The sequence below is a fragment of the Netta rufina genome (genome assembly GCF_964035555.1).
Source record: "Netta rufina genome assembly, chromosome: 1".
NCBI lineage: Eukaryota > Metazoa > Chordata > Aves > Anseriformes > Anatidae > Netta > Netta rufina.
The window spans coordinates 172,110,537-172,137,600 of NC_140123.1; the positions used below are offsets into that span (position 1 = coordinate 172,110,537).

General features: G+C 38.0%; 1 protein-coding gene across 4 annotated transcripts in view; it reads right to left on the bottom strand.

Moving 5' to 3' along the window:
* The window catches only part of USP15 (ubiquitin specific peptidase 15), a 72,048-nt gene extending 48,745 nt beyond the window's left edge, over window positions 1-23,303 (bottom strand). For 2 of the 4 annotated variants that reach the window (XM_084299534.1, XM_084299533.1), the window contains exons 1-3: window positions 23,146-23,302; window positions 7,690-7,817; window positions 2,427-2,557 (exon numbers count right to left, since the gene is read on the bottom strand). In XM_084299534.1, coding sequence (XP_084155660.1) covers window positions 2,427-2,557; window positions 7,690-7,817; window positions 23,146-23,234 — 348 coding nt within the window. In that variant the 5' untranslated portion in view covers window positions 23,235-23,302. Of the gene's footprint in view, window positions 1-320; window positions 390-2,426; window positions 2,558-7,689; window positions 7,818-23,145 lie in introns of those variants that run through there. The other 2 variants (XM_084299536.1, XM_084299535.1) reach the window with 2 other exon arrangements.
* Window positions 23,304-27,064: the final 3,761 nt, after the last annotated feature.

Here is a 27,064-nt window from a genome sequence, read left to right on the forward strand (position 1 = left end):
AAATTCATTGTATGCTGTTTCATCAAAACATGAAGAACTAGTTTTCATACTTAATGAATACTTTTCAAAACCAATACATACTACTAAATTCTGGATATTGCATAGCTGATTTTTAAACAAATCTTGTATTTAGACAATACCTACAAATATCAGCTATGTTCTGATAATGAATACATTCATTTACATTCATTTGAAATTTCAGCTACTCATTACAGTTGTTTGTAATTGTTCACTTTAGTAACTCCTACTACAAACTAGTAAAGTATACAGGAATTCCTCTTTTATAAAAGTAAAACATAGAAAAAAATATTCAGGGTCACCTCTTAAATGTTTTTCCTTTTGATCTTCCAAAGTGTAACTGCAGTACTTAGTCATGTAGACTGTTCCCAAAATAACCATCACCCTGATATGTGATACATCTGACAAATATGGTTAAAAAAAAAAGCCACCAGCTAATAGCTAGAAGAGATCTGCTGTACAAATATAACTTGTAATATAAATTGTATGTATGCGCTATAGGAACAAAAAAATAGTGAACAATTCCACTGTTGTTCAGTTGTTTGCCTTAACTATCATGGCTGGCAGTCATTAGATTTAAATAAAAAATGTGTCTTAAATTGAGCAGCTTACTCAGGTTTTCAGCTACTAGTGTAACAACAAAATAGTTGCAGTAAACAAAACTGAACAATATCACTAAGACATTTCTGAGAATAAGATTTACAACTTAGTAGATGTATTACTATATATAAATTAATGTTATTTGACATGGATAAAGCACAACTTTGTATCAATTTAAAATTTGAATTCACATTTCAAACACCTTCCTTGTGTCCCCCTCCTACCCTAAAAAGTAGGGGGTAACAAAGGAGATGAAAGAAAAGCATCAAATTATCATGCTATCACTATGAAAAAAAACATTAAGACAGATAGGAGAAAGAATTGTGAACAAATGAGAAGAGCATCAAAAAAAAAAAACAACCCAATTTGAACTTGAATATGTATCTCAGATGACAACTACTGTTCATATTGGCAGAACATAATAAACCTACGCCAGTCTACCTGGCGACTCATTACACCACATGCATTTTCCAGTCACTTCCTTCCAAGTACAAAGATACTTTCATTACCTTCTCTCTCCTTCCATTTCCCTCTAAAACCTTAAAATTGCTGAACATTCACAATGATGATATAAAAGCATTCAGTTTCCTGAAACTCATCTTCAGGAACAACAGTACTAAATTGATAATACATATGTATATTTGAAGTAGAGCCATTCTGATGGATTTCAGCTCTTAAAGAACTAAAGAAAAATGGAGACATTCCAGGCTTGTTTCTGTAAAAAAGAATGTCTCTATGTCTCTTAATGTACTAAAGAAAATGTTAAAACAAAATTTCCTTGCTGACCAAATGGATCTTGAAGACAAAAATCATTCCATAGCTAAATCTGGCAATTGTTTGAAAGGAACACATTTGAAGTAAGCGGACAGCATGCATGTATTTATACCATATTCACGTCAAAGAGGGAAAAAATTTTATTACACCAAAAAGCATATTGAACTATGTTCTAATTATAATAGACTTTTTCAGCAACTTTTAAAGAATTGAAATAAATATCTCCATAATTTAAAGAATATGCCCTAAAGATCAATTTAAAATACATTTGGGTATGTTTGCCATTTCTAAAGCTTAGTAATTCACTCCAGTGATGATGCAAATTAAATCACTATTCTGAAAATATTGAGAAATAATCCAAACAGAAATAATTATCTCATCAATAAACTGGTAAAACATTATATTACCAATATTAACAATAAGGATGACAGGTTCTAGAGCAAATAGTCAAATATGTTAATTTTTGACAGTCTCATACTGATATAGGGTCACAGTATCCAGTGTACCATGGACTAGTTATATTCAGATAACTTTTTGTTTTGTTTATCTTTTTGCTTAAACAAAAAACTACCATAGCAAGTTGCCAAAAACAGAAGATTCTGCTCCTCAGGAGAGGAGCAACCAATCACTCTGCCAGTGTTAACTCTATTAGAACTACACTTTTCACTAATACAGCCAATACAGTTTTAGGGTTTTATACTTAATTACAAAATCATTTGCATTAATAGACTTACAAGCTTCTAAAGCAAGATCTTCTCGAAAAATCTTGAAAAATTAGTGGGCTTATTTCCAGAAAAAAAGCATTATATTCTTTGCATCCTTTTTTTCTCAGTTTTCAAAATTTGAGTCTCTAAAATGTGAATAAAAATTAGGTATGTATAAGCAATGAAAGCAGGATTTGTCTATATAGTCATCACAGGCCAAGGCTTAAAACCTTCTAGTAAATACAACTCCTAATGAATTCCTGTGGATTTCCTGCATTTTGCAGGACTACATTTGAATCACATTCATCCCAGTAGGTAAGTTAAGAGTACCTTGCGAGCTATTGGCTCTTGACCTTCCATCAGCGTGTACCAGCTAACTAGCCTATTCCAGCCTTCAGTTGGCAAAAGGATGTAGTCCAGCTCATCAATGAGATGTTCCTTGAGAGACTGAGAATCACCATCTGTAAGAGAAAGATATTTTTACTTCAGTACATTAATTCTGCTAAGCTTTTAAAGAAACATTATTTTTTCATATAAATAGCAAACAATATTTTCTGAGTCACGGTTATGGCGTTCAAAGCAAAACTTTTGGAACTATTCCGGCATGCTATCCAGTACACGGATATCATACCTATTACAGGTAGTATTCCTGCTCTCATGAACGCAAAAGAAAACCACATGCAATCATGAGCACCTATCTTGTGATTGCACACAGCTTTCAGAAAATCCAATCCATTTCCCCACCTTTGTACATATTTCCACATCACCACGGACACTTCCATTTCATGTTACTGCCACATCTTTAGCTGAATAGGAAAGAACGGGTAGCTACAGTAGATTGCGGCAAAGTTCGAAGTTATTCACTCCATGACAAACTGGGAAAATGGCCTGGTACAATCCTCCTATTTAAAGGATCCTACGTGCTTTGGAAACACAGTCCCTACCAAATTCTTCACAGGGACAGTGAGGCAGTACTTGAACAACATACAGCTTGGCAACCTCTTACATAAGTAGCATGCTTTTAGCTTTGGTTCAATGCTTATTACAGTAGCAAGAGAGCAGCTATTCTATATGTGTAAGAAGTGATTCTGGATCTGCACCACTGCAAGCCTCAGACAATGAAGGCAGTTGTCTATCCGTTTGGAAGTATACAGCTACAGGGCAGCAAACATCCCTCTATACACAGTGAGATCAAACAGGGAGACCCAGACATTTATCTCCAAAGAATGAAGCAGGATAACAAGCTTAATTAAGTATGAAGATATATACGAAGAATAGACTGTAATAAGTAGACAATCTATTTTCATTGTCCTACAGGAATAAATTGTAGAAAGTACACAATTAAAACTGAGTGTAAAAGGCTAAATAACCTCAAACTGCTTCAAATATTGTCTCTCCTCTTGGAAATATTTTTGTAAATAATATTTCTAAACAAAATGAAGATGGTTACCTACGTTTTTCTATAAGGACAAAAATAAGATCTGAATATTATATGCACATGAAAAGCACTAATGACTTCTCGCGTCTCCTCTGCACAGATTTAACAAACAACATAAGGCATCCTCAATTTAAAAAGATCTCTGAGCATCAAAAACCATAGCATTTTAAAAAAGTAATCATCCTTTAATAATAACTATCTTTTTTGTGTGCATAAGAATTTAGTAAAACTAGTTTTAACAATAACTTTTCTAAAGGAGGTCAGCACTATTGAGGACATTTAAGAGATGCATATTCACTTTCTTGTGGGAGGAATGAACAAGATTCCAGCTCACCAAGACTCTAGGAATCTCCCTACTCCACTGTATATGCCACAGCTTCAGTTAGCTTAAAGCATTTGTGGCTTTATGGGAAAATGAGGGAAACAGGAACACTTTTTGCTTTAGTCACTAGAATGGTGGAAACACAGGAAAAGAAGGATGCAAAGCACTCTTCTACTTCTGTTAGTTTACTGCTGGTTCTGACTCCTTCTTTCTCTCTCCAGCCAAGTACTTTGTCATGTGAGCAAAACATGGTAGAAACAGATTGTTCTCAGTTCATGCATTTTTAAGTGTGTGATATTTGTTACTAACATTTAGCTTGGAGATGACAAAAGGATACTGTTTTGATAATACAGAAACTATCTAGACTAAAGATGACTTGGTGACCAGTCAGAAGGTACAAATGGTTTGCATGCAATTTTCTGCAACAGAAGTCATAAATTACTTAGTAGGAAGAGCTAAACAAAGGAAACCCAACAACACATCCCCTAAATACAACCAGGCAGCTATTAATATTATGAAGTTATTTTAGAAGAGGGGATAATGAAGTTCAGAAATCGCCACAGTATTTGTTGCAATTTTAGCAGGAAAAATCACGGGCTTCAACATATTCTCTTTGCTTAACTACCTTGCTCCTAAATACTTCAAAACTCTTCAGGATTTTTACTTCTCAAAACCAATGTATGATTTCAGCTGCTTTTTCTTAATTTTTCCATATTTTTGAGTAGCAATAGCAAAGATGGAAACACTGCTACAGACAAGTTGTCAGATACCGTTTAATCTGTTGAAGTATGTGCAAGAAGTGATTCTAGATTTGCTTACACAAAGACAGACTTTTATATTGTGGTATCAGTAAATCTGATACGTACTTCCAATCTGGTTCAATTATAGAAATCATTATGGCTGCAGCACCCGTTTCCTCTTTTTGTCCAAGAGCTCTGCAAGACTCAGCATGTCAGTCAGAGAAGAGATGGTAAATATTAGGGATATCAAAAGGAACCCAACACAGAGGGCAACAAAAGGAAAGGGGAAGAAAACCTCAGATTGTGGATTCCACTTTGGGAGCCATAATACATACATTGTTGAAGCAAAAAGTAAAATGGAATTTCACATGAACATCTCAGTGAATACACAGGAAAATCAAAACACACTTATTTATAGAAATAAATATAATTAATGTGACCTAATAAATGAGATGTCAACCAATGTGCCTGTTGAAAAAAAGACTTTCTTCTTTCCTTCAGTCTATTTCAAACTATCTGCAAAAGTAACAGCTTCCAAGAGCTTCAAATTTTGATTCAAAACTGTCTTCACTGATTAGGAAAATCTATATTCAGGAGTTATATCCAAGAAACATTTGCTGAAACAATTTATGACTTACACGAGCAATTCTTACTTGGCCCACTCCATGCTATGCTTCTGGTGGTTGGTAGTACCATAAGACCATTTCACAGTAACTGGGAGTAGATTGTAGAGAGAAACCCATGAACGTGTATTTGGGTCCAAATATCTCTTTAAAAAGTTCATAGTGCATTTCTGTACTGACCTGATATTGCTAAAAGAGTTTGTAAGTAGAAGATAACATTTGGATTCCATTCCATCCTTCTGGAGCCTCCGGCATTTTCCTATTATAATTTTTGCAGATCCTTATTCCCCCAAAGAATCCTTCTGACACTGACAATTCAGTCCCTCATGTGGAACAGTTTTCTAATTATAAACAATCAGCTATTCTAGATAACTACTTCCTTGTTGCTTGCTTTGCTCATCTAATGTTGACTACATAATTCTTCTTTTGAAGATGGTGTACTTTCATCATATCTGAGTATGCTGGAATTAACTGGAGTCTCTGCCTGTTAATTTACACTGCTGTCTCTTCATCTATATGTTCTGGAAATAAGGGATCAGCATTTAAGTAATATGAGCACAACATGCTACATCAGTTTTCTGAAATTATTTTCTTGAATTTAGTGATAGTTTTCCTTACCACTGCGTTGTACTGAAGAGCTTGAGAAAGCAAGCCCATTTTAGATGAGTAAATCAGGTTCAAAGAGAATACTATGATAACAACCAGTGTATACAACAAACAGCTTTATTAAGTGTCAAAGACAGGATTAAAAAACATAAGCATTTTCAGGTTCTATTTATACTACACTAAAAACCTAGTACAGTGTATTGCTGCTCTGCAGTACATGAAGCACAGCTCCTACTTGGTGATTGCTAATGCCCTTAATTTTAAAACTTCACACAGGAACAATAGCTGCCAGACAGTAACTGGATGTATGGTATCACTGCCAATGCAGAGCTACATTTTTAGAACCATGCCTAAGCAAACAATGAAATTCATAAACCCCAAGGTTGTGTTTATTTTGAAAAGGGTGTGTCAAAATGATACTAAGAAAAGTCTGTCAGGAATTTTTAGCAAAAATGGCTAATATGACTTTAGATTTGGATGGCTAACCTCAACACAGACTTCATGTTCAAAGTAACTTCAAGCATAATCTGAACACATATTAGATTAAGTTATCAATAATCCTGCACAGTGCCTTGCACATCTAGAAGTCACCTTTTTTTTTTTTTTTCAAAGTGGTTAGACACAGAAGAAAGAATAAGCTGTTGCTGCCTCACTGAGGATAAAAAAGGATGTTGCTACATCTGATTTCACCGACAACTGGCACCTGAACATGACTGCTTCACTACCAGATTTACTACAAGATTGTACAAAAGAGCTAGATCCTCATACTTCAGAAAAAAAGTCACTCACCTGGAGCAAAAAGACCTTCAAGATTTTGAGTGAAGAGAGCGTATGACAATACAGCACCTCCTTCAAAGGCACTGATACTAGTCACTGTCAGACATGCACTCACAGTGACAACTAGTACAACATGGTATGACAAATCCCATTAAAAAGGCAATTGTTTTTAACATAACTTGTAAAATAAAGAGATATGAATTATGGTTGAGAAGTTTTGAATTAAGGAAGTCATAGTTCATCATAAACCCTATCAAGTTTTAAAAAATTGCACTACTATTCATAAATTATGTAGTACTATTATATTTTCTGTAACTACAAAGATGAAGACCATTTAGGTATTGGATTTGTATCCACTACGTTTTACAGATTAAATAATTATAGCTTTAATGCCATTTCAATACTAGACACCGAATATAAAATTTGACCTGAGGACTAATTTTTTAAAGTATCTGGGAGATAATTCTGAGACCTACGCCCACAAATCTGACAGTTCAGCAAGAGTCAGCCAGAACTGTGCAATTAAAACAGTGACAGAGTTTAAGCATACTTAGAAGACCAAAAAGCATCAGGAAACTACCCTCAGTCATTTCTGACCACTTTATATTATCACTGAATTATACAACACCTTTTCCTTAAATATTCAAGAATCAAAGTAACGGTTTAGGGCTCATTTACAAAAATAAATTTTATACTTCAACTTAAAACGTTATCTTCAACCAACTATTTTAGGTCAGCTTAAAAAAAATCTTGGTTAACTCAGGCTAGCTATTTGTCAACTCAACTAAATTTCATCTCCCAAGGTATTCCAAGCCAGCATAACAAACTAGTGATTTTTATATTATTAAATATTTGTTTCCATTGCAACTGAGTTCCTATATTTTTATAAATGAAGTTTTAATTCATTAGGGAAAGCTACTCTAGTTCTCTCGTCACTGTCTGAAAAAACAACAAAGGTTCACCTTCATAAATGCTGTAATTTACAGCAATTTATTAATTTACACTATTGACTATAAAAAATGAACATTCTGTGACAAATTTACACTAAGCATTAGTATTGGCTTATGACACAAACAGAATCAGTTACCTTTGAGAAGTCCAGAATTATCAATAGGACCAGGGTACACGTTCTGATCTCCCATCTGGTATTTGTCCCAGCTGTCAAAACCAACATATTTTTTCCACTGTTTGAACCAGCGACTATCCACTAGATACCTGAAATGGAAGAAGACAGGTAAGCTCATTATTGGCAAAATCTAAAGAAAAGTTACAGTATTTTAACATAATTAAGAAGTTACACATAATAACATAATTTTAGAGGGAGAATTTGAGTGGCATCTCAAGTGGATGTTTCTACCACAGCTGCTAGACTATTACACCTTTCATGTATAGTCACTTCAGGTATTAAAAAAGGAAGTTAAAATTCAAAGATGAGTGTGATCTGTATGCTACTACTCCCCATGTTACCAAATCATTCCTATTAATGCACCTGTATATGTCAGCCTCTGAAAATGAAGAATGTTTTTGTGCCTGGACTGCTAAACATTATCAGCATCTCCTACCAAAAAAGACTTGTAAATTGTGAGGAATTTAAGATCCCACTAATCAGTGGGCAAGCACAATTTTGCAAGACCACCGATACAGCATACTAGATGTTGAAAAATAGCAAGTTTCAGAAACATTTTCCTTTTTAGCATAAAACATCATCAGTTTTAATTCCCGTTCTCAATTTGTGAATTCAAGAGATTCAAGTTATTATACCTTTAAAATTAGACAGTCCTTTAACAAATGAGAGATGACTTTCAGTAAAATATTTTTTCTGCTGTAGTTTTATTTATACCATTCATATGCAAGCCCCAAAACTTTGGAATTCTGATGTCCTGTCAAGAACCTGAGCGTCTAGGTGTCTTCTTTTGAGTTAGCATCAACAGATACAGTAAACGTGCTGCTTTTGAGGCTGTACTAGATGTTCCTGCTACACACAACTAACAACTTCACACTTCCATATAAAGGAAGCTCTCTAAACCCAGCTTCACAGCATTTCTACCCAGGTTAAACTATTGCTAGCTTGGCTTTTACTGAGTCCACTGATATCTAACATGTTATATTTCTTTTTAGTATAGAATTTCATTAAGATACCAAATTTCTTTGGTGATCCCATTTGTTTTTCCCTAAAGACTCCACTTTCATTCTTTCTTTTTCCTAAAAGCATCCATCTCATCTCTTTTGTGTACTAACCCTTTTGCTACTGACCTATTACATGCCAGAATACAATTATCAGGATGAACGACTGCATCAAACTAGAGAGCATAGGTAATCTTCATTCTTTTCTCCAGCGTTTGACTACTGAGCTCCTATTTGCAGCACACCAATAACATCCTACTGAACCTTTAAGACATCTCAAAACGCTTCCTGGTGATTCAAATTCCAGTCTGCTAACGCACACAGCTTTAGTAGGCATTCACCCCGTCAGAGTTACTCACAAGTACCATGGAACAAGAACCCAGAACAAAACCCGTAACACTCCCAGTTCTTGTAACTGAAGAAGTTGTTTACAAACAAAAACATTGCTTGGCTACACACTTTTCTGAACAGGTTTAAAAAAAAAAAAAAAAACCAAACACATTAACAGAACCTTAAATCTGCACTGACAATAAGAATTAGCAAACCAAAGATACCCATAGTCTTGACTTATTTCTTCTTTTCAGGTCCAGTTTTATTCCCTTACACACACAGATCAAGCCTGGAGACAGCCTCAGGAAGGACTGATAGCAAATTTCTGCTAAAGGACTGATCTCTCCTGAGTAATACTTTGAAGCAGGAGGCTTAGTAGTCAACTCATCAGATTCTCTTCTCAATAAGCCGCAACTTTTCCGTTTCTATAGAATGCACTCCTTAAGCATATGGATCTATAGATTAAAGCCCTTTACAAAGTACGAGGTAAGAGGCATTAGATACCCATATATGAGATCACCACAGGCTTTTGGATGCTTACTTGCCCTATATTTCTTCACAAACATCAAACACCAAGGTCTGAAAGGCAACTTTACAACATCTGTGACAACATCCTAATTTACACGGTAAATAGTCTTGATTCAAAATATGATTACATCAACACTAATAACAAGTCTGTGAACAAGCTACTCCTAGCATTAGGAATAATTACGAACCACAGCCTTAGTTTGTAACTACCACATGCACAACAACATAAATAGCAGGGGCCGAGATGTGGCTCAATTGGCACAGATGCTGGTTAAGGACCAGCTCTCTGCCTCGCCACACCACTGCCAACCCCACTCTGCTGCACGTACCTCAGCCATCTTGCAGTGTAACACATGGTCTTGGGTCTACTCTACTACCATGACCTGCTACTACTGGTCAAAAGTTATCCCTACTGCTAGTTGCTGTCTCTTCTGAGGTTGTTCAGTACATAACTTTGCCCTTGTACTTGTCACAAATGTTTTCCTTCTGTAATCTTAAACACTTAGCAGTCAGACAATGGTCTCAAATTGCTTTTGGAACCAGAACTTAACAAACAAACAAACACAAACAAAAAAGTTTGGTTTTAAACAATATTACAGAAATGTATATGAAAAGTATTTTGCTGCAAAAACATAATTTTCCACCCTCCCAAACCTGGGAAGTGGCAGTGACTTAACAGGCTGTTTGGGGCACACTACATCACATCAGGCTTATCACGAACCCGCATGGTTGAAGCCCTATTCCAGAATGGTGAGATACTTAGCATGATTTTGCAATACTAAACCCTTCCAAATTAGCCTGCCCCAGCAGGCTGGTCATCTTTGTGGCCCTCCTCTGGATTCATTCTAATACATCCATGGCCTTCCTGTGCTGGGGGCTCCAGAGCTGAACCCAACTGCCCAGGCAGGGTCTTACGATAACAGAGTAGAGGAGGAGAATCACCTCCCTCGTCCTGCTGGCCACACTTTTGATACAGTGGGGCTGCATCTTCTGATAATCAGAGGGCTGGAGAAACCTCTCCTGTGAAGAGGGGCTGAAGGAGTCGGGGTTGTTCAGCCTGGAGAAGAAAAGACTCCAGGGAGACCTCACAGCGGCCTTCCTGTACCTACGGGGGGCTATAGGAAAGCTGGGGAGGGACTCTTTGTCAGGGGTGTAGTGATAAGGCAAGGGGAAATGGTTTTAAACTAGAAGAGGGCAGGTTTAGATTAGATATTAGGAAGAAATTATTTTCTCCAAGGGTGGTGAGGCACTGGAACAGGTTTCCCAGAGAAGCTGTGGATGCCCCATCCCTGGAGGTGTTCAAGGCCAGGCTGGATGGGGCTTTGGGCAACCTGGTCTGGTGGGAGGTGTCCCTGCCCATGGCAGGGGGTTGGAATTAGATGTTTTTTTTTAAAGGTCCCTTCCAACCCAAACCATTCCGTGATTCTCTGCACACAGAAAAACTCATTTTGCAACACAAGTACCCATATAAAGCCTTACTTTCTTATATTAAAGCCTTTGCTGAACTCACCTTTTCAGGTTCCAATAGTACCATACCAGATTTAATGATCACTGCAGCAATACATATGTACCAAACCTCAAACTTGTGAAATTAAAAGAGAATCAGCTTCTACTATCAAGAATGACAAGCCTGTGAGAACAGGCATATACCATGGAGTGAAGCACTATACAGAAGTGAAGCAGCATCACAACAGCTCCCCTGTATGCTTTACAATATTTGGTATGTTTGTTACTAGAAGCTATCAATTATATTTTTACTACCCTAAAGTCTTCCTAAGCAATACTGGAGGAAAAAAAAATAAGCAAAATAGGTTTAAATTTTACAAAGATACTAAGTACCTCTGTTTCTTAAAATCAATAGATGCAGATATCTTAAGATTTGATTTGGTTCAATGAACACAAGAATATTTGTGGAGGTACAGACCCAAAAGAGAAAGCATTAGGCTTTTAAAGTTTCTCCTCTAAACAAATTCATGAGCAAAGTATTTTTCTATTACCCACAAATGAGTGGGGAAAAGAGAAGAGTGGACAGAACCTACATTACGCAATTTAACTTCCTTAATTTAAAAGATCACATGAATAAGAATTGGAAAATTCAGTGAGAACCAAATAGAGTTCACTTGAAAATTACAAAAAGAAAATCAAATCTCTTACAAACAAATTTTCGCTAAACAATAACTAACCACTGCAATCAAATCAGCATTACCTTCTGTTTTCTGGAACAGAAAAACACACACTAGACCCTACCATGGAAGCTTGAATTGGTACGATAAAGTTAAATGGAGTGACTTCATTATACAGAGTTCATATGTAATTGAATATAGTCTGATATTAGAGATAATTGTCCTGGCAGACCCAGGGCAAGGGAAAAAGGCTGATAATTGAATCATTGGTATTTGTGTCTTTGTCTTTTTAAAGTACAAGTAGCAGCAGTTCTTCCCACATTTGCAAAAATCCAGTCCTTTCACTCTGCCTGTACAAATCCCAACTCCTTTTACAACTGACTCTTAATACTTGAGTCATTTTTCTTTAATAAATGGAAAAAGGGATACTGAACATGATTACTGTGATATGCCATCATCCTTTGCTTTATACACAAAGTTTCAGTCTTGCAAGCATTCTAAAAGCCAACAGCACTCTCACCTTTCTCCTGCTCTGATGTGGCCTCCCAGCACTGTTCCCTAACAGCCACAGAGGTGTGTTCATGAACACAGCCACCCTCGGGCATCCGTTCTCCCAACAAACCCGCCAGCCTTGTCCCCCATTCCACCCTATGGCCTCTACTTAATTCATCTAGATTTGAATGAAACTATGAATCTTAAAAAAGCAAAGCTATAATTTTACTCAGAAGGGAAATTATCACACAGGCATTCATTAAAACAATGGACATGTTGCCTAACAAATTACTGCTCCTGTAGAACCACACTGCTTTCCAAATGCTTTGCATTAAATGTCTGATCATACAAATAACAGAAAATTTTTATTTTTGGAAATAACAGTGCAAGAAACCTTGGGACCCATTGTTCTAGATTTCAAATGTTCATCATTACCACTTCAACACTTCATCAACTTTTATTCTTCCACATTCAATTAATTAATTTTGCTACTGACCAAATTCTCCTCTGCAAGTTCTCCTTACACTGAAGACTTCCAATATTTCTGCTTCCTAACACAAAAATGCAAAAACCTAGAACACCTCTTTTCTAATCTCAGAACCTGCATTTATATGCTCAAATAATAGATTCATATATCTAGCACAAAAAGATCAAAAGCCATCTATAAATCGTCAATGTATATATGACTGATAAGAACTATAAGACACAGTCAAGTTCTTTGCCTGGAAAGAAAACCTCTTAAGAACAACCAAATCTTAAAAAAAAAAAAAAAAAAAAAAAAAATCTAAGTTTATCTAAACAAAATCTGTCCAGTAGTACAATGTAGAAAAGCAAAATGAAAAATGGACAAGTGCCAAAAGTTTGAAAGCTACTTAAATTATTTTGTCTTTATCTCTTTCCTTTTTTCTTGCTTTAATGTACAATGAGTAGTACTTGGTTTAGCTGGTGTATTTTGGACGTGAGGACAAAGACACGATGACTAATTGAATAAAGAAGTTAAACTGGTGCAAAGCACTATTCTTAAAATTGAATTCTGCAGCTATTAAAAATAAGTTAATATCTATTAAGCATCAGTAAAACTGATTACTTGCAGACAAATAATTGGTTCCATCCTTTTTTTTTTTGCAGGATGCATTCTGAAGACTAATGAAAAGATCATGTAGAAAGAAGGGAAGATCATGTAATTTGCGTGCACTCAAGGGCAAAGCTTTATACTTCAGTTAATACAGCGTGTAATATGCAGCTGTATATATCTATACTTGAATAGTAATTTTTAAATAGCAAAATCAAAACAAAAAGATGTAACAAAATGATCTTCCTGGTTAAGGGAGAAACAGTGCAATGCCACAGTTAGGACTGCTTACAGACCACATCAAAACCTAATAATCAAACTTGGATTGAAACTATTATAGATTTGATAAGGCTTCATACAACCACAGAATGGTTTGGGTTGGAAGGGACCTTAAGGATCATCAACTTCCAACCCCCTGCCATGGGCAGGGACAACTTCCTCTAGACCAGGTTGCCCAAAGCCCCATCCAGCCTGGCCGTCAGCACTTCCAGGGATGGGGCAACCACAACCTCTCTGGGCAACCTGATCCAGTAAAGATTTTTTTCCTAATACCTAAACGAAACCTACCCTCTTTTAGTTTGTAGCTATTCCCCCTTGTCCTATCACTGCACTGCCTGACAGAGCCCCTCCCCAGCTTTCCTGCAGGCCCAACTGTCCTTTAGGTACAGAAAGGCTGCTCTGAAGTCTCCCCAGACTTCTCTTCTCCAGCTTGAACACCTCCAACTCTCTCAGCCTGTCTTCATGGGAGAGCTGCTCCAGCCCTCTGATCTTTGAGGTCTTACCAGAGCCTACCCATGACAAGAAATTATAACTTAGAAAGCACTGCTTTATTCATTATCCTGATATTCAGCTCTTAACACCCTTTGTGAACAGAGATGAGCAGGATATTTATATAAGAAGTCTGGTAATGAATTTAATTTCTATTTAGAGATAATACCCTTTCATCAACTCAGGATCCACCAACATTGTTTATGCTTCTTAATTTAAACAAGTAGGGAGTTTATTCTCAGACAGATATTTTTAAGAGTGAACTCAGTAGACCAGCTTTACACAACTGTGAGATAACATACGCATTACAACAAACAGAAGGTTTTAGTGAATTATGTAGTCAAGAAAGGGAAATTACAGATATAGGGACAGATTTTGAAAAATGTTAACAAACACTGTAGCTGCAAATTCTCACAGTGAAGTACTGGCTATATGTATGTACATATGTTTTGTATGTATTAGGCATGTTAGCATTGCCACTGAAGTGAAAGTAGGCAATCTGATATGGGTAGGAGAAGTTGTTTTGCTTTACTAGGGAACACAGTCCCAGTATCTTAATCTTGTACCTGCACAAGAACTTGTTCTCAAGCAACAGATGAAGCAAGGAATTTTTTCAATTTTTCCATTTCTTTTTCATTTTTTTTCCAATTTTTCCATTAGGAAAAATGGAAAATTGTGTTCAAATACCATACAATTCCCTCATCTTTATACTAGAAGGATTTAGCATGTTCAAGATTATGCTACAGAAGAAATGCAATTGTAACATGCTCAGCTTAGGGGATGAATCTCCTAAAGCACTTAAAGCACACTAAAATCCAGACTTCTTAGCACTACAGGAAAAAGGGAAAAATCAAAAATTAAGACTACAGGTTTTGATCTTACAAACATACTCAATGCAGCATTCTCAGCAAGATCAACAAGACTACTCACCTACACAAAACAAAGCAGGCAAACCTTACAACCTACTTTATCTTTTTGTTACTGTTACAATACCCATGATATAATCGACCATCTGAAAACAAAGTATTTACCTATGCCAGACCTTCAGTATTTTCAGGGAAAAAGACGTACCTCAAGTAAAAACAACTACGTCCACTAAAACTGCCTTTCTTAAGTGAGTTTCAGCACATTTTAGGGGAAACATCAAAAACTTTCAGCATGCACCCGAGACTAGATATGCTTCACTGAATATGTACTGTCTCAGATACAAAAATAGCATACCGTGCATTAGTAAAACAGAGATAGAAAATGCCTGCACATCAGGCTTGTTACGATGTTTCACTTGTCTGTTTGTTACTATTACCTAACCCAAGGAAGGGTTCCAAACCAGCCTAATGCTGCGGCAGCTTTCCCACCTCTGGAGCTGATGGAAAATGCTACCCCAAGACATCTCGGCAAAGTTCAAAACTATTGATTGCTTGTTTTTTAAAATAGTTATTTAAGTTATGTTTGTTACTTGTCCCTGCTAGAATCAAGACTTCACTCAAGCAGGAAACACAACATTTCGCTCCCAGACAGCGGCAGCCACGCTAATGGACAGGCTAACGAACCCAGCTTGGGGCCTAAAAGGCACCCGGAGGACTTGTAGCCAAGACTGAAGGAGAAACTTGTCTCGGATTCCTAGATATGCTGTTGCACCATAACCTCCAGCAACACTCCCCTCTCAGCAGCTGATGACAAAAGGCCTTATCCGAACCCTTTGTCCTCACATTGCATTTGCTCGTCTTCGAGTCTTACTTCAGGCCAGTGTGAGCTTACTGATCATGCAAAGGGGTTGAAAAATATAATGAAGATGTCCCTTCATATCTGCTGACATTACAAAATTGACTACTTCCTCAAAAAGCAATGATAACTGTTGGTCATACCTAGCTCATCCCATACAGAAACAATTTTCCAATATTAACTTCCCCATTTGGAATAATTTTTCTCTAAGTAACTCTTATTTGAATGATTTCTTGACAAGTATGGACAATTACAAAGCACAATATTTATTCCTCTTCCTCTTTTCCTATGCTTGGGTTGTTTTCAAGATACACATTACTTATGACCTTAAAATATTTTAAATAATATATACCTCAAAGCTGTATTAAGGCATGTCATCTTTTACTTCACTCTTATTGTTAGAAGCAAACAAGGTTTGTTTAGAAATTATGTAAACCAGCATTAATAAGTGAAAGATGACTACTTCAAACTTGCTTCAGCTGAAGACACTAAACAGACTAAATCTATATTTAGGATGAGTTTAGATCAGTTATTCTGACCTCATCTAGCTCCTACAGACAACACCACTCAGCAAACGGTTCACTGCAGGTGTTGTTATTCTTTGGGTCCCATTAAAGTGAGACAAAATGGTGAATATTTCCAGCATCTACAAAGGTCTGCTGATCTCCCTGCTGCAGGGCCATCAGTCTGGTTCCTGCTTGCGTTCACTTATTCATTACTGGACTTGCAGTTTCTTCAACATAACCTATGAATTATATGGTACATAATACTTTCAGTATGTTTTCCCAATATATGGATACCAGTAACAAATATTTTGGTCCTCTTAGCCCTATGTTCAAATATGAAAACATAATTATCAGTTGGTAGCCATGCATTATATTCAAATGTGTTCATATTCGGTCAGTCAATTAAAATTACCAACAAGGCTGCATCCTTATGAATGATCAAGTGTAGAGAATTCGGGCAGGCAAAATTGGGATGACTTTATAACAGCCTTCAAACACTAACAAGAACAAAAGAATGAAGCTATTACAATCAACCAATAATAAAAATTAATAATAAATTTCCTAAAGCTTTAAAATTTTGCTGCTGCGTGACCATGTATGGACATTGTTCACTTAACAGTGAACAATTAATACAACTAGCAGGAAAGCTGCTAATTGATTTCTAAAATTCTTTCATGGTCCTATGGCTTTTTGTGTAATTTAACTTCACCTGTGGTTTACCACACATTTTGATGCAATAAACCTTAACATCAACATCGTAGAAGTATGACTGGATTCATTCTTTCCCTTAACACATGGGTTGATAGGACAATGCTTTTGACAAAAAATGGTGCATATCAAGATCATAATCATACTGTTCAAACACTCTGAATACATTACTCAGCTATATACCGAGACAATTAACAACAGGTAACATAACCTAAATTTATTTATACTACCCAGTAGGTAAGTCTTTCACTTTAAAGTTAACTGCTTTGATTTTGAATGTGCTACTGAGATACTTTGGAGAGACACACTCATTTCCCCACTGTGTACTTCTAGAACATCAAATCTTCTGAACACAAGCAATCATAATTTTAACAGCAAAACTGTGCAAATTGTCCAGAGAGATAGCTAAGGATTTTTTTTTTTTTTTTTTTTTTTACCCTTGTCACTGTGCATGAGTACAGATGAAGCAACAGTGAGGACAAAGTGGAACGGTGTTGCTGAAAGCAAATTAGGACTCCTGTTTAAAGGCACAACATCTAATTTTTGTTCTTTCTTCCAACTATGAAAATAAGAAAGATAATAAGGACTTTGTACCTGTATTTCTACTTTGATTAGCCTAGACAAAATTGCTTGACAAGGTATACCCATGATTAACGAATGCCTTCAAAATTCAAATTTCTTTCAGAATTAACAAGTGCTTGAAAGTTCAAGAAGGCAATTACTCTACTTTATTACATAAAAATTAAGCCATCAATTTATTCAAAAAGTAGGTAAATCCACAGGAAAAAATGGGTCAGAGAAAAAAGAAATCACTTAAATCAGTTTTAAGAATTTGTAGTCCATATTTCACATCCCTCCTCTGAAATTAAACGTTTGTTGAATGAAATGCACCCACATATTTCCAAATCAACTTTCAGTCAAATACCCGCTAAAGCCCCCCATGCTCAGTTCTCATAATGTGCTGCAGTAGCCTAAGCAGCACTTCACACATAACACACCAAGAGCTTACCAAAACCCTGAGTAAGTCAAAACAAATGAGTGTATTTGTGTGTTAAAGTTACTTGTGAACACTACATTAACAAGCACGTATTTTGAATACGTGCACAAATTCTCCACTTAAGTAAAGGTTTCTCAAAAAAAAAACAACCCACCCAAAACCAACCAACCAAACAATTTAACTCTTAAATCGATGTTTGACTTCTTGTTTTCAGGTAAAAGCCTAACACAAACATGCCTTTCTCACCCTGCCCAATTAATCACCAGAAGAGATTTGCACCTACTTATTTCCATTGCAAGCATTCTCCCAGAAGAATTTTAAACAGAACACTTTGTACATCTCCATAAACTGGTGGTGAAATAGTGCACCATTCCACAGCCAGTGAAATAAATTAAACACAGAACTTCAGCTATAAGATCTCAAAGCCAAAAAATCAGCCATTTTTGAAATGACCATTTGAAAGAAAAAGATCCCAAATGTCAAATCTATCTTTGGAAAAGTAACAGTAACAAGTTCCCTATTTCTCTTCATACTGGTTTCTCATTGTAACAGTTCAGGATGTTTTTCCAAATGTGCAGGTCCATTACACGTCACCATGCTGTCACTGAAATCACATAAAATCTTCCATTACTGTTCAATCTAGAGTTTGTTAATGCACAGCACAATGATGGATGATCAAACATGGAAAACACTAGGAAGACCATGGTATAAAACGCTATTAAAGCTAAGCACTTCAGCAGCAAGGTTATCATCAATGACGGGCACTGCAAGGTTTTCAGGTAGGGCTGTATGTTCCCGCTTAAGACTCAAGTTTTCTTTATAATCAGCATTTAAATGCTTACAATTTTTTTTGAGCGGAAACACTTTAAAGTTGTGTTCCCCCCCTTCTGGAGGGGAAATCCTTTAAATATGAACTTCCCAAATCATTCATTGGAAAGCATTTTACCCCACTTAAAATTTTACTTATTCTCTTCTCAGTGACTAGGACTTTTACAATGAGAAACAGCCAATAAAATTCCTACTGTGCAAAAAATGAGAATATGTTCTTCACCTTCCAAGAAATATACTCTGTCAATAACAGTAGTACCCCTCTGGAATCACCAGAAGTGATTCCAGAAGTTCACCAGAAGTGAACTTGAGAAGTGATGTGTATCAGAGACACAACTGGAAAAACACAAAATATTACACTTCTGTAGTTTTTGTAATTTGCAAGTCTTAAAAATCAAGAACAGGTTGAGCATTTGTCTCAGCATTAGGTAAGCTGAAGAATGGCACCAAAATTCATCGGCTATCACAGCTAGAAATCTTTATGTGCTAGCTTAAAAACCCTTATCCTAGAAGACATCTTCTTCTTAAGAACCCTTAGCCTAGAAGACATCTTCTTCTTAAGAACCCTTAGCCTAGAAGACATCTTCTTCTTAAGAACCCTTAGCCTAGATGTCTTCTTAGTAAGTACATCAGCACAGCACTCAACAATCTATTGAAATAGACAAAAGCTATTAAGTTCTTTTCCGTTAGGCAAGGATTTCTCCTCCTCTATTAAAATTTGAGAATGCTGACCTTATTCCAAATGAGCACCTTCTGTGACACGCAGGCACCAGAACTGGGTATCAGAATGGTATCAGGCATATATTATTGTACATCTCTACACTGCTACTCAGTATTCCCTATTTAAGCATCTCAAGACTGCATTTGTTCCCCTAGACACCAAATAAACTCATGGTAGTTATCTGCCCACTGTAACAGCCTATTTTTTTTTTTCCAATTTACTGCTTTTAGAAATATAAATGTCATTTATATTCTCTTCTGTTAGATGAAAAAAGCACATTGGGGAAATTCTGTGAGAAAGAGAGAGAAAAGTTGGTGAAACTCCCTAAGTCTATGCTGTTGGTCGCTATTAGTCACTGCTACCCATTACAAAGTGAACCATTTACTGTCAGGTGGTACCTGAAGGTGAGATATGTGGTCTCAAGTCTAGACCACAGAGGGTCAATGCACATAAGAGGTAGCAAAGTAAAGAGTATGAAAGCAACTGTAATGTCTTATTTAAGTAACTGAGGCAACATTGCTGACTAAGAGAGCTTCAGCAGAACAGGAACTACAGGGAAAGCAGGGCTGAAAGTGGCCTTAAAGGTAAAGGCAACAAGTTGCACCTCAATATGAGGGAGAAAATCAAAGATAATCACACAGAAGGAAGTCACACACAAGAACTGACAGAGCCTTCAGCAACCCTTGGAGAAAACTGTTCCAAGATCAATACCTTTCAGTGTTGAAAACTGTATCTCAGTGACACTGTAAAAGCAGAAAAACTTGGCAAGGCTCGTAAGAGTAGCACTGCAGCTCCAAAGGCATTAAATGACAACATTAAGACCACTTGGTCACGTAAAATATTCAGTGATTAAAAACTGATGAACGCCAACAGCTCTTAACTTTCTGAGGGTGGATACAGGAAGACACTGAGTTCACATTTGTCTGCAGTTGTAACCACCTTTTTTTTTTTTTTTCTCTTTCCGAACAAGAGGTTAAAATCTCCACAAACACTAAAAATTCTTCTCACTTCTCATCAGCAGAATTACAATCATACGCGATCCTAACACTGCGAGATACAAGATGAAACTGAGCATTCTCTTCTGAAACAGAATGATAGGTCTTTGAACCGCAGAACCTGAAGGACCTTTGGAAAACACTGAAATATCTATAATGCAAGTTCTGAGGAAAGACAGTGTGGTTTTAATGCTGAATTCACGAACAAAAGTAGTTAGTAGTTTAGAAACAACTAATAAAATAAGGAGGTTCTTGCTTGGAAAAGCTTAAATATGATGTTTAATTAATTTATCTATTTAGAAAAACAAGGAAAATGGAAAGATGAAAGAGTCCTCAATCTCACCTAGTTTAATCATTTAATTTATTAACTGCCGATAAAAGAACGCAAAAAAGACCACCTGGACAGACTAGCCCAGATTCCTGTCCCTGAAGACAGAACAGTCAGAAGATACCAATCTTGTCCATCCACTGAAGCAATATATTTTTATCCATACTATGCCCAAGGTATTTTTGAAAACATCCCATGAAGCAAATTTTACAGCTCATGGTCTGTTCAAATAGGGTGTTTGAACATAACTGTATTCTACCAAATATTTTTTACTATCTAACCTTAGGAACATTGCATTTAAATCAGTTTCGTTTCTTTCTCTCTACAGTAAATGTGAAGAACTAATGAAGAAGTTCATTGCCCTTTCTAGACAGTAAAAGGCTTGCCTCTCCTTGCTCTATTCTTCATTTCCTTTTTTCTTAAGGGGAACCCCCCAAAGCTTTATACTTTATACATAGCTACAGTTCTCCGAATTCTTGGGAGATTATCTGTGTAAGCTGGTAATTTTAAAAGCACTGTATTTAAGTATAGTGCTTGAAAGCTCAAACAGAACAAGCTGATACAGCATTGCTCACATTTTTCAGCAATATTTACTATTGAATGAATGAATGAAAATTGCAATTCTGAATCATGACTTACAGCACTTTAACTATTATGTTTCCTTACCGATGCCCCAGAAGAATAAAAAGCTACTACCAAAATATCTCTGAATAAAGCACTTGGACTAAACACACTCCTTAATATGTGAAGTTAAATACATAGCTCTAACTATTAATCCTATGAATGTACCTGTATATGCATTCATGTTCCTAGATGTAATAGTTCATAAGTCAAAATTAATGGGACTTTGCCATAGCTTATTCAGCTCTGCAACACTGGATTAATATTAGTGTCACAATCGCATTGAAATATACTTATTTTCTGAGAATGTCTAGAAGCTTATTTCACTTAACCGATTTTTCCATTTAAAAATATTTAGCGTAATAAAAAAAAAATACAACTCTGCCCGTAAGTGCACCGTGTTAGTCATTACGCAAACCAGTCATGAAGTTAGTTTCACTTTGAATAATACTAACTGTTCAAGATTATTTTTTTTTTAGTACTCAGGAAATACTCAACAATATCATTAAAAAAAATCTCTTAGAAGATTACATGCCTAAGCACTCTTGTACTACTGCCGGTCATTTTCAACACTACCACTCCAATTGATTTCCTTTTTCTAGTTGCTTATACTTTTTCGGTTGAAGAGCAGCCTGCTCAGATGCCAAAAAGTGAACATATACTCAGCAGTATTTGAATAATGCATCAGAATGTATGCTTCTGACACATGCTGCAGTATCAACACTGTTAAATATAGTCTTTTATAGAACTGGAACAGTGAGTGATGACAGCTGAAACGAGGTGGGTTAGCTCTACTTTTGCGTATTTGTACTTAATTTTCAGTAAGTTAACACTTCAGCCTTTGTCTTTGGTGACAGCTTCACGAGGAAAGAGATGAAGAGGTTGCGTGGTGGAAAAAGTGTCAGTTCCCTTTTTTCCTGTTCCCTCAAAAAACCCTAACAACCCCCCCCCAAAAAAAACACCCAGCGTGCAACCTAGCCTCGAAGAACTACAACTCGAGGTGCTGGGTTACCAGGCGCAGGCTGGCAGGCCGTGTTTATTTAACCCAGATCTTTTCGGCCGCGGGTCCTTGCGCTGACAACCCGTGTGGCCCCCAGAAGCAGCGCGGATTCCGTGCTGCTGCGGAAAACACCACCAGGCCGGGCCTCCCGCACCTTCGGGGACTGATCCTTTTTGGGGGGGGGGCATCACGCGTTGGCCGTCAAAGTTTAAACGCCAGGCGTGCAATGACAGCCGCGGACGGGCTCCAGGACACCCCAGCGAGGCCAGAGCTGTAATTTCTGGTTAAAAAACCACCCGAGCCGCTTCCTCCCTTCGGGGTGAAGAACCGCAGGAGCGCTGCCGGGGGGCTGCCCTCCCCGGGCCTCGCAGCTCCCCCCGCGGCCTCCGGGCCCCGCAGAGCTCGGGGCCGCCCCCGGCCTCACCCCCCCCCACCGCTGCCGGTGCCCCCCAGACCCGGGCTGAGGGCGCAGAACGGCGCCGCCCCCCCCACCCCCTCCCCTGCCCTCCCCTCCCCTCCCCGCGGCCGCCCGTTGCCCCCCCCCCCCCTCCGCCAACCGCCCTCAGGGGGAGGCCGAGGGGCAGGGGGGCGCTCCCCGCGCCGGCCGAGCGCCACCGGGGGCGGAGGGAGCCGCCCGGCCAGCCCCGGGTGCCCGTCGCCTCCCTCTTTCCCTCCCTCACCAAGTGTCGCCCTTGCGGAGGGCGGTTTTGAGCAGCGCCGCCACGTCCGTGCGCTGGGTCTCCAGATCCGCCGCGCCTCCCTCCGCCATCTTCTCGCCCCGGCGGCAGCGACAGCGGCGGCGGCAGCGGCGGCGGCGGCGGCAGGGGCAGGAGCTGGCCGCGCTGCATGCTGGGACTGACGCCGCCGGGGAGCCGCCCTCGGCCCCCGCCCTGCCCGCGGGCCGCGGGGAGGGGGCGCGGGGAGGCGCCGCGCCGCGAGGCCGCCTGGCGGCGGGGAGGGCTCGGCGCTGGGGGGCCGCTTCCTGCCGGAGGGGCGGGCAGCAGCTCTGGCCCCGTGTCCCCGTGTCCCCATATCACCACGTACCCATGTCCCCGTGTCCTCATGTCCCCTTGTCCCCATGACACTACCAGAGCCCGGCTTGCCCCGTGCAGATGGTGGTCTGTGAGACCACGCTTCAGAATGGGGCGGAAAGGGGAATTCGCCTTTCTGGAATAAAGGGCTTTTTGCAATCCTTCAGTGTTTTCATTGAGGTGCATGCGCCTTGCTGGTGAATGTGTTGTCCGTAGGTTTGAGTGGTGTGGAGTCCCGGCGTTGGGATAGCCGCATAACCCCTGTTGCTGTGCGAATGCTGTTGGGAATGTGGGTGTGCTGGGTGGCTTGCTTTAACTTTCCCAGACCTTCACAAAACCACACGGTAGTTTGTAGTGTTTGCTTCAGTCCCTCTTATCTGGGCCTGATGTCCGTACAAACACTGCAGCCTGACATCTGGTACCTCACCAAAACACGAACGAGTCCCCGTGTTACACTGCAGTAACAAGGAGCTTCTCTTCTCTCTTGTGTATAGACTTCACAAAATTGTACAGAAACCTTGAGCTGGGGCAGGGGAGAATGCTGCTTACAAACTCCTTAAAAGTTCCTTCCAGCAGATCCAGCAGCGTATCCATAATGCACGCAGGTGTATACTGAGCCCCCTTCCTCCACCCAAGTCATTTTAGCATGCTGAAATGTATGACTAACGCTAGAAATGCATCATCGGCTGCCACTTGTATATTATAAGGTATTGGATGTTATTACCTATTGGCTAATTAGCACGTATGAGCTAGTAGCATGTAGCTGTTATAAATAGTACTGGAGATTACTCTTTAGATATGCACACAACAAAAAAAGAGAGTGGGAGTAAAGTTCCTTTGCAGCCACAGTAGTCCAAAACTAAGTAAATATTTTTCCAGGATTATCAGTAAAGATGATGATGTTGAAGTAAAGGCAAAGTCAGGGCCTGCATCTGGAAGAGAATATGGATATGGAAGTCATGCCTCCCAAGAGGTTAGAAGGACTGGTGGTGACATTCACAGCATCTGTAAGAGCTGGAATATGAAATTCCAAGATGAAGGACAAGTAAATTAAAGATATCTGTCATGTGGAGACATCTCCTCATCTTGGTAAACAAATACAATGTTTTAAACACCAAAAGTTACCTGTATGCCAAACTTAAATTATTACAAAAAAGATATTTTCTTGTCAATTTGGAAAAAATATTTCTTGATCCACCATGATTGATTTGCCAAAAGACTCACCTGGAGCCACCTACGGCTCTATGCTTTGGGTAGCATAAATGCAGTTACTTGTGTTCCTTAGATCTGTCTATTCATGGTACAAAAACAGATACTAGACAGACATTAGGTGCTACAGTTACTAGACAGAAAAGCACATGACATGCCATCTAAATCAGAGCTTTTTTTAAGAATCAAAATGGAGAGATGAGTAACTCTGGGACTCTCAGTGCTGTGCAGGAAGCAATTGTGCTTGTTACAGTACAACAGCAGTGTAAACTTGAGGTAGTCTTTCCTCTGCTCAAAATTGTTGAAAATTGCCAATTAGTGATAAATCTATATTTTCACAAAAGTTTTCTGAGCTAGCAAGGAATTGTTTCCAAATACACTTATCCTCAAAGGTGCCCAAGGATCCTCAGAATTTAAACCATCTAGTAGATAGAAACAGTGCCAGAGATACTGATGAATGACCACCTACCTTCTCTGATGAAAAATAATCTTTTGTAATATAGATTTATATCTTCCTGCTTTTGATATAACTGAAAGCAGGAAATTGTAAGGCTAGAAGTGGCAGACTTTCCAGTAACCACTGGGCCTCCGTTGTTACCTGACTTCACTGCTATATAATGCACTTTTCTAAACGTGTTTTTTTTGTGGTTCTAAACATTGATCATTAAAAAGGAAACAATTAATGCAATGCATAGAGGCTCAGACATTCAGCAAATGGTCTGCAGATAACAACCTGTGTACTCTAATGATTCTATTGATTTCCAATACAACATAGAATTTAAGCTCTCAGTTCTTGTTTTCAAGTCAATTAGTGGACTTGGATAAAGAAACTTAAAGTATGTCTTTTTTTTTTTTTTTTTTTTTTTTTTTTTTTTTTTGTGGATATGAGAAGCTCTGCTTCTCAATGGAGGAAACTCATGCACACAATAAAGTCTGTAGAAATGATAGACATCTGTAAGTCTTACTCATGGGTACTACAGAAAAATTATCTTCTCCGCTTTTTATTTTCTTCCTAAACCTTCTATACAATAGTTACAAATTTATGGAGGGGGAAAATGAGGCTTCAGATTCTCTACTCCAATGATCTACCAAGCACTTTTGTATATGGTGACCTTATAACTAAGGTGGTAGCATGAATTTCCCTTTTAGTCTAGAACTGTGTTAGACACAGAGCCTGCCACAACAGAATGGGTACAGACGAGTGTGTATTTAACATTCACGCATATAGTCATATAGGTAACGTAAGTAATTTCATTTTTAGGTGAGAAATCTGATGGAAGCTGTTTCAGAGCTAATGTTACTACCCTAATATGCTTTTGGAATATGTGAGAGGAGCACAAGATCAATTATCAGTGCCACCACTTCTGTTTTTGTTCCATACTCTACTTTCTGTATATATATATATATATATATATATATATCCTTAAATGCTAGAATTACAAGCATCTTTGAAACAACTCAATAATTAAAGCAAGAAAGCAGAAATAGCAATGGACTGAAGTTATATAACAGCAAGATAAGGCAGGGCTTCTGTAAGGTAAATACAAGAAGGAACGATGTGGGAAAAAAAAATCAGTACTAAACAAAGATGGGGGAACCCAAGGAAGCAGGGAATGAATGAGGGATAGAAGCAGATAAGAATGCACATTTTTTTAAAGAGAGAAATAAATATGGTATACATTTGGAAGGCAGCGCAGTGGGGAAATTAATATGTCCTGTCCTGGAAGTTAAAACATGACTGCACCGGAATTTTTGGACAGTATTGCCTCTAATCTACTCTGCACATGGTTTGCTCCATTCACATAGGCTGAGTGTGACCATGTTAAATTATTTTTTGTAGCTAGATAAGATTACAGTTGCTAGACATAATAGTGAAAACACACCTTTGTTGAGATAAGAAAAAAAAAATGCAGCATTTAAAAAATGTATATTTATATAGTTGATTTAATCAGTCTACTGCATTTTTAAATACATTTTTAGTAATTACTGTTACTGAAAGGATCTTTCAAATGAGAGAACAAGTGTATAGACTCCTGCAGAAGTGACTGTTACTTTTTAATTTATGAAACATGACATACTCTGTCTTCTTTACCTTCTTATCTCATGGTCTAGTAGCACAGTGTCCTTAGAAGAATTAAGTCAGAAATTTCATTGATCAGAATACAGGGGAATGATGATAGGGAAATTTCAGTAGGATCAACTAAGGGTGTTCCAGAAGTCTTCCTAATTACATCACAGGGGAGGAAATGACAGTGTTTTCCCCTTCAATTTAGAATTTTTTAATACTGGGAAGCATTCTTTTATTTGATTTTTAAATTTCCTGGAGAATGACTTCTTAAATGAATATACAATTAATTAG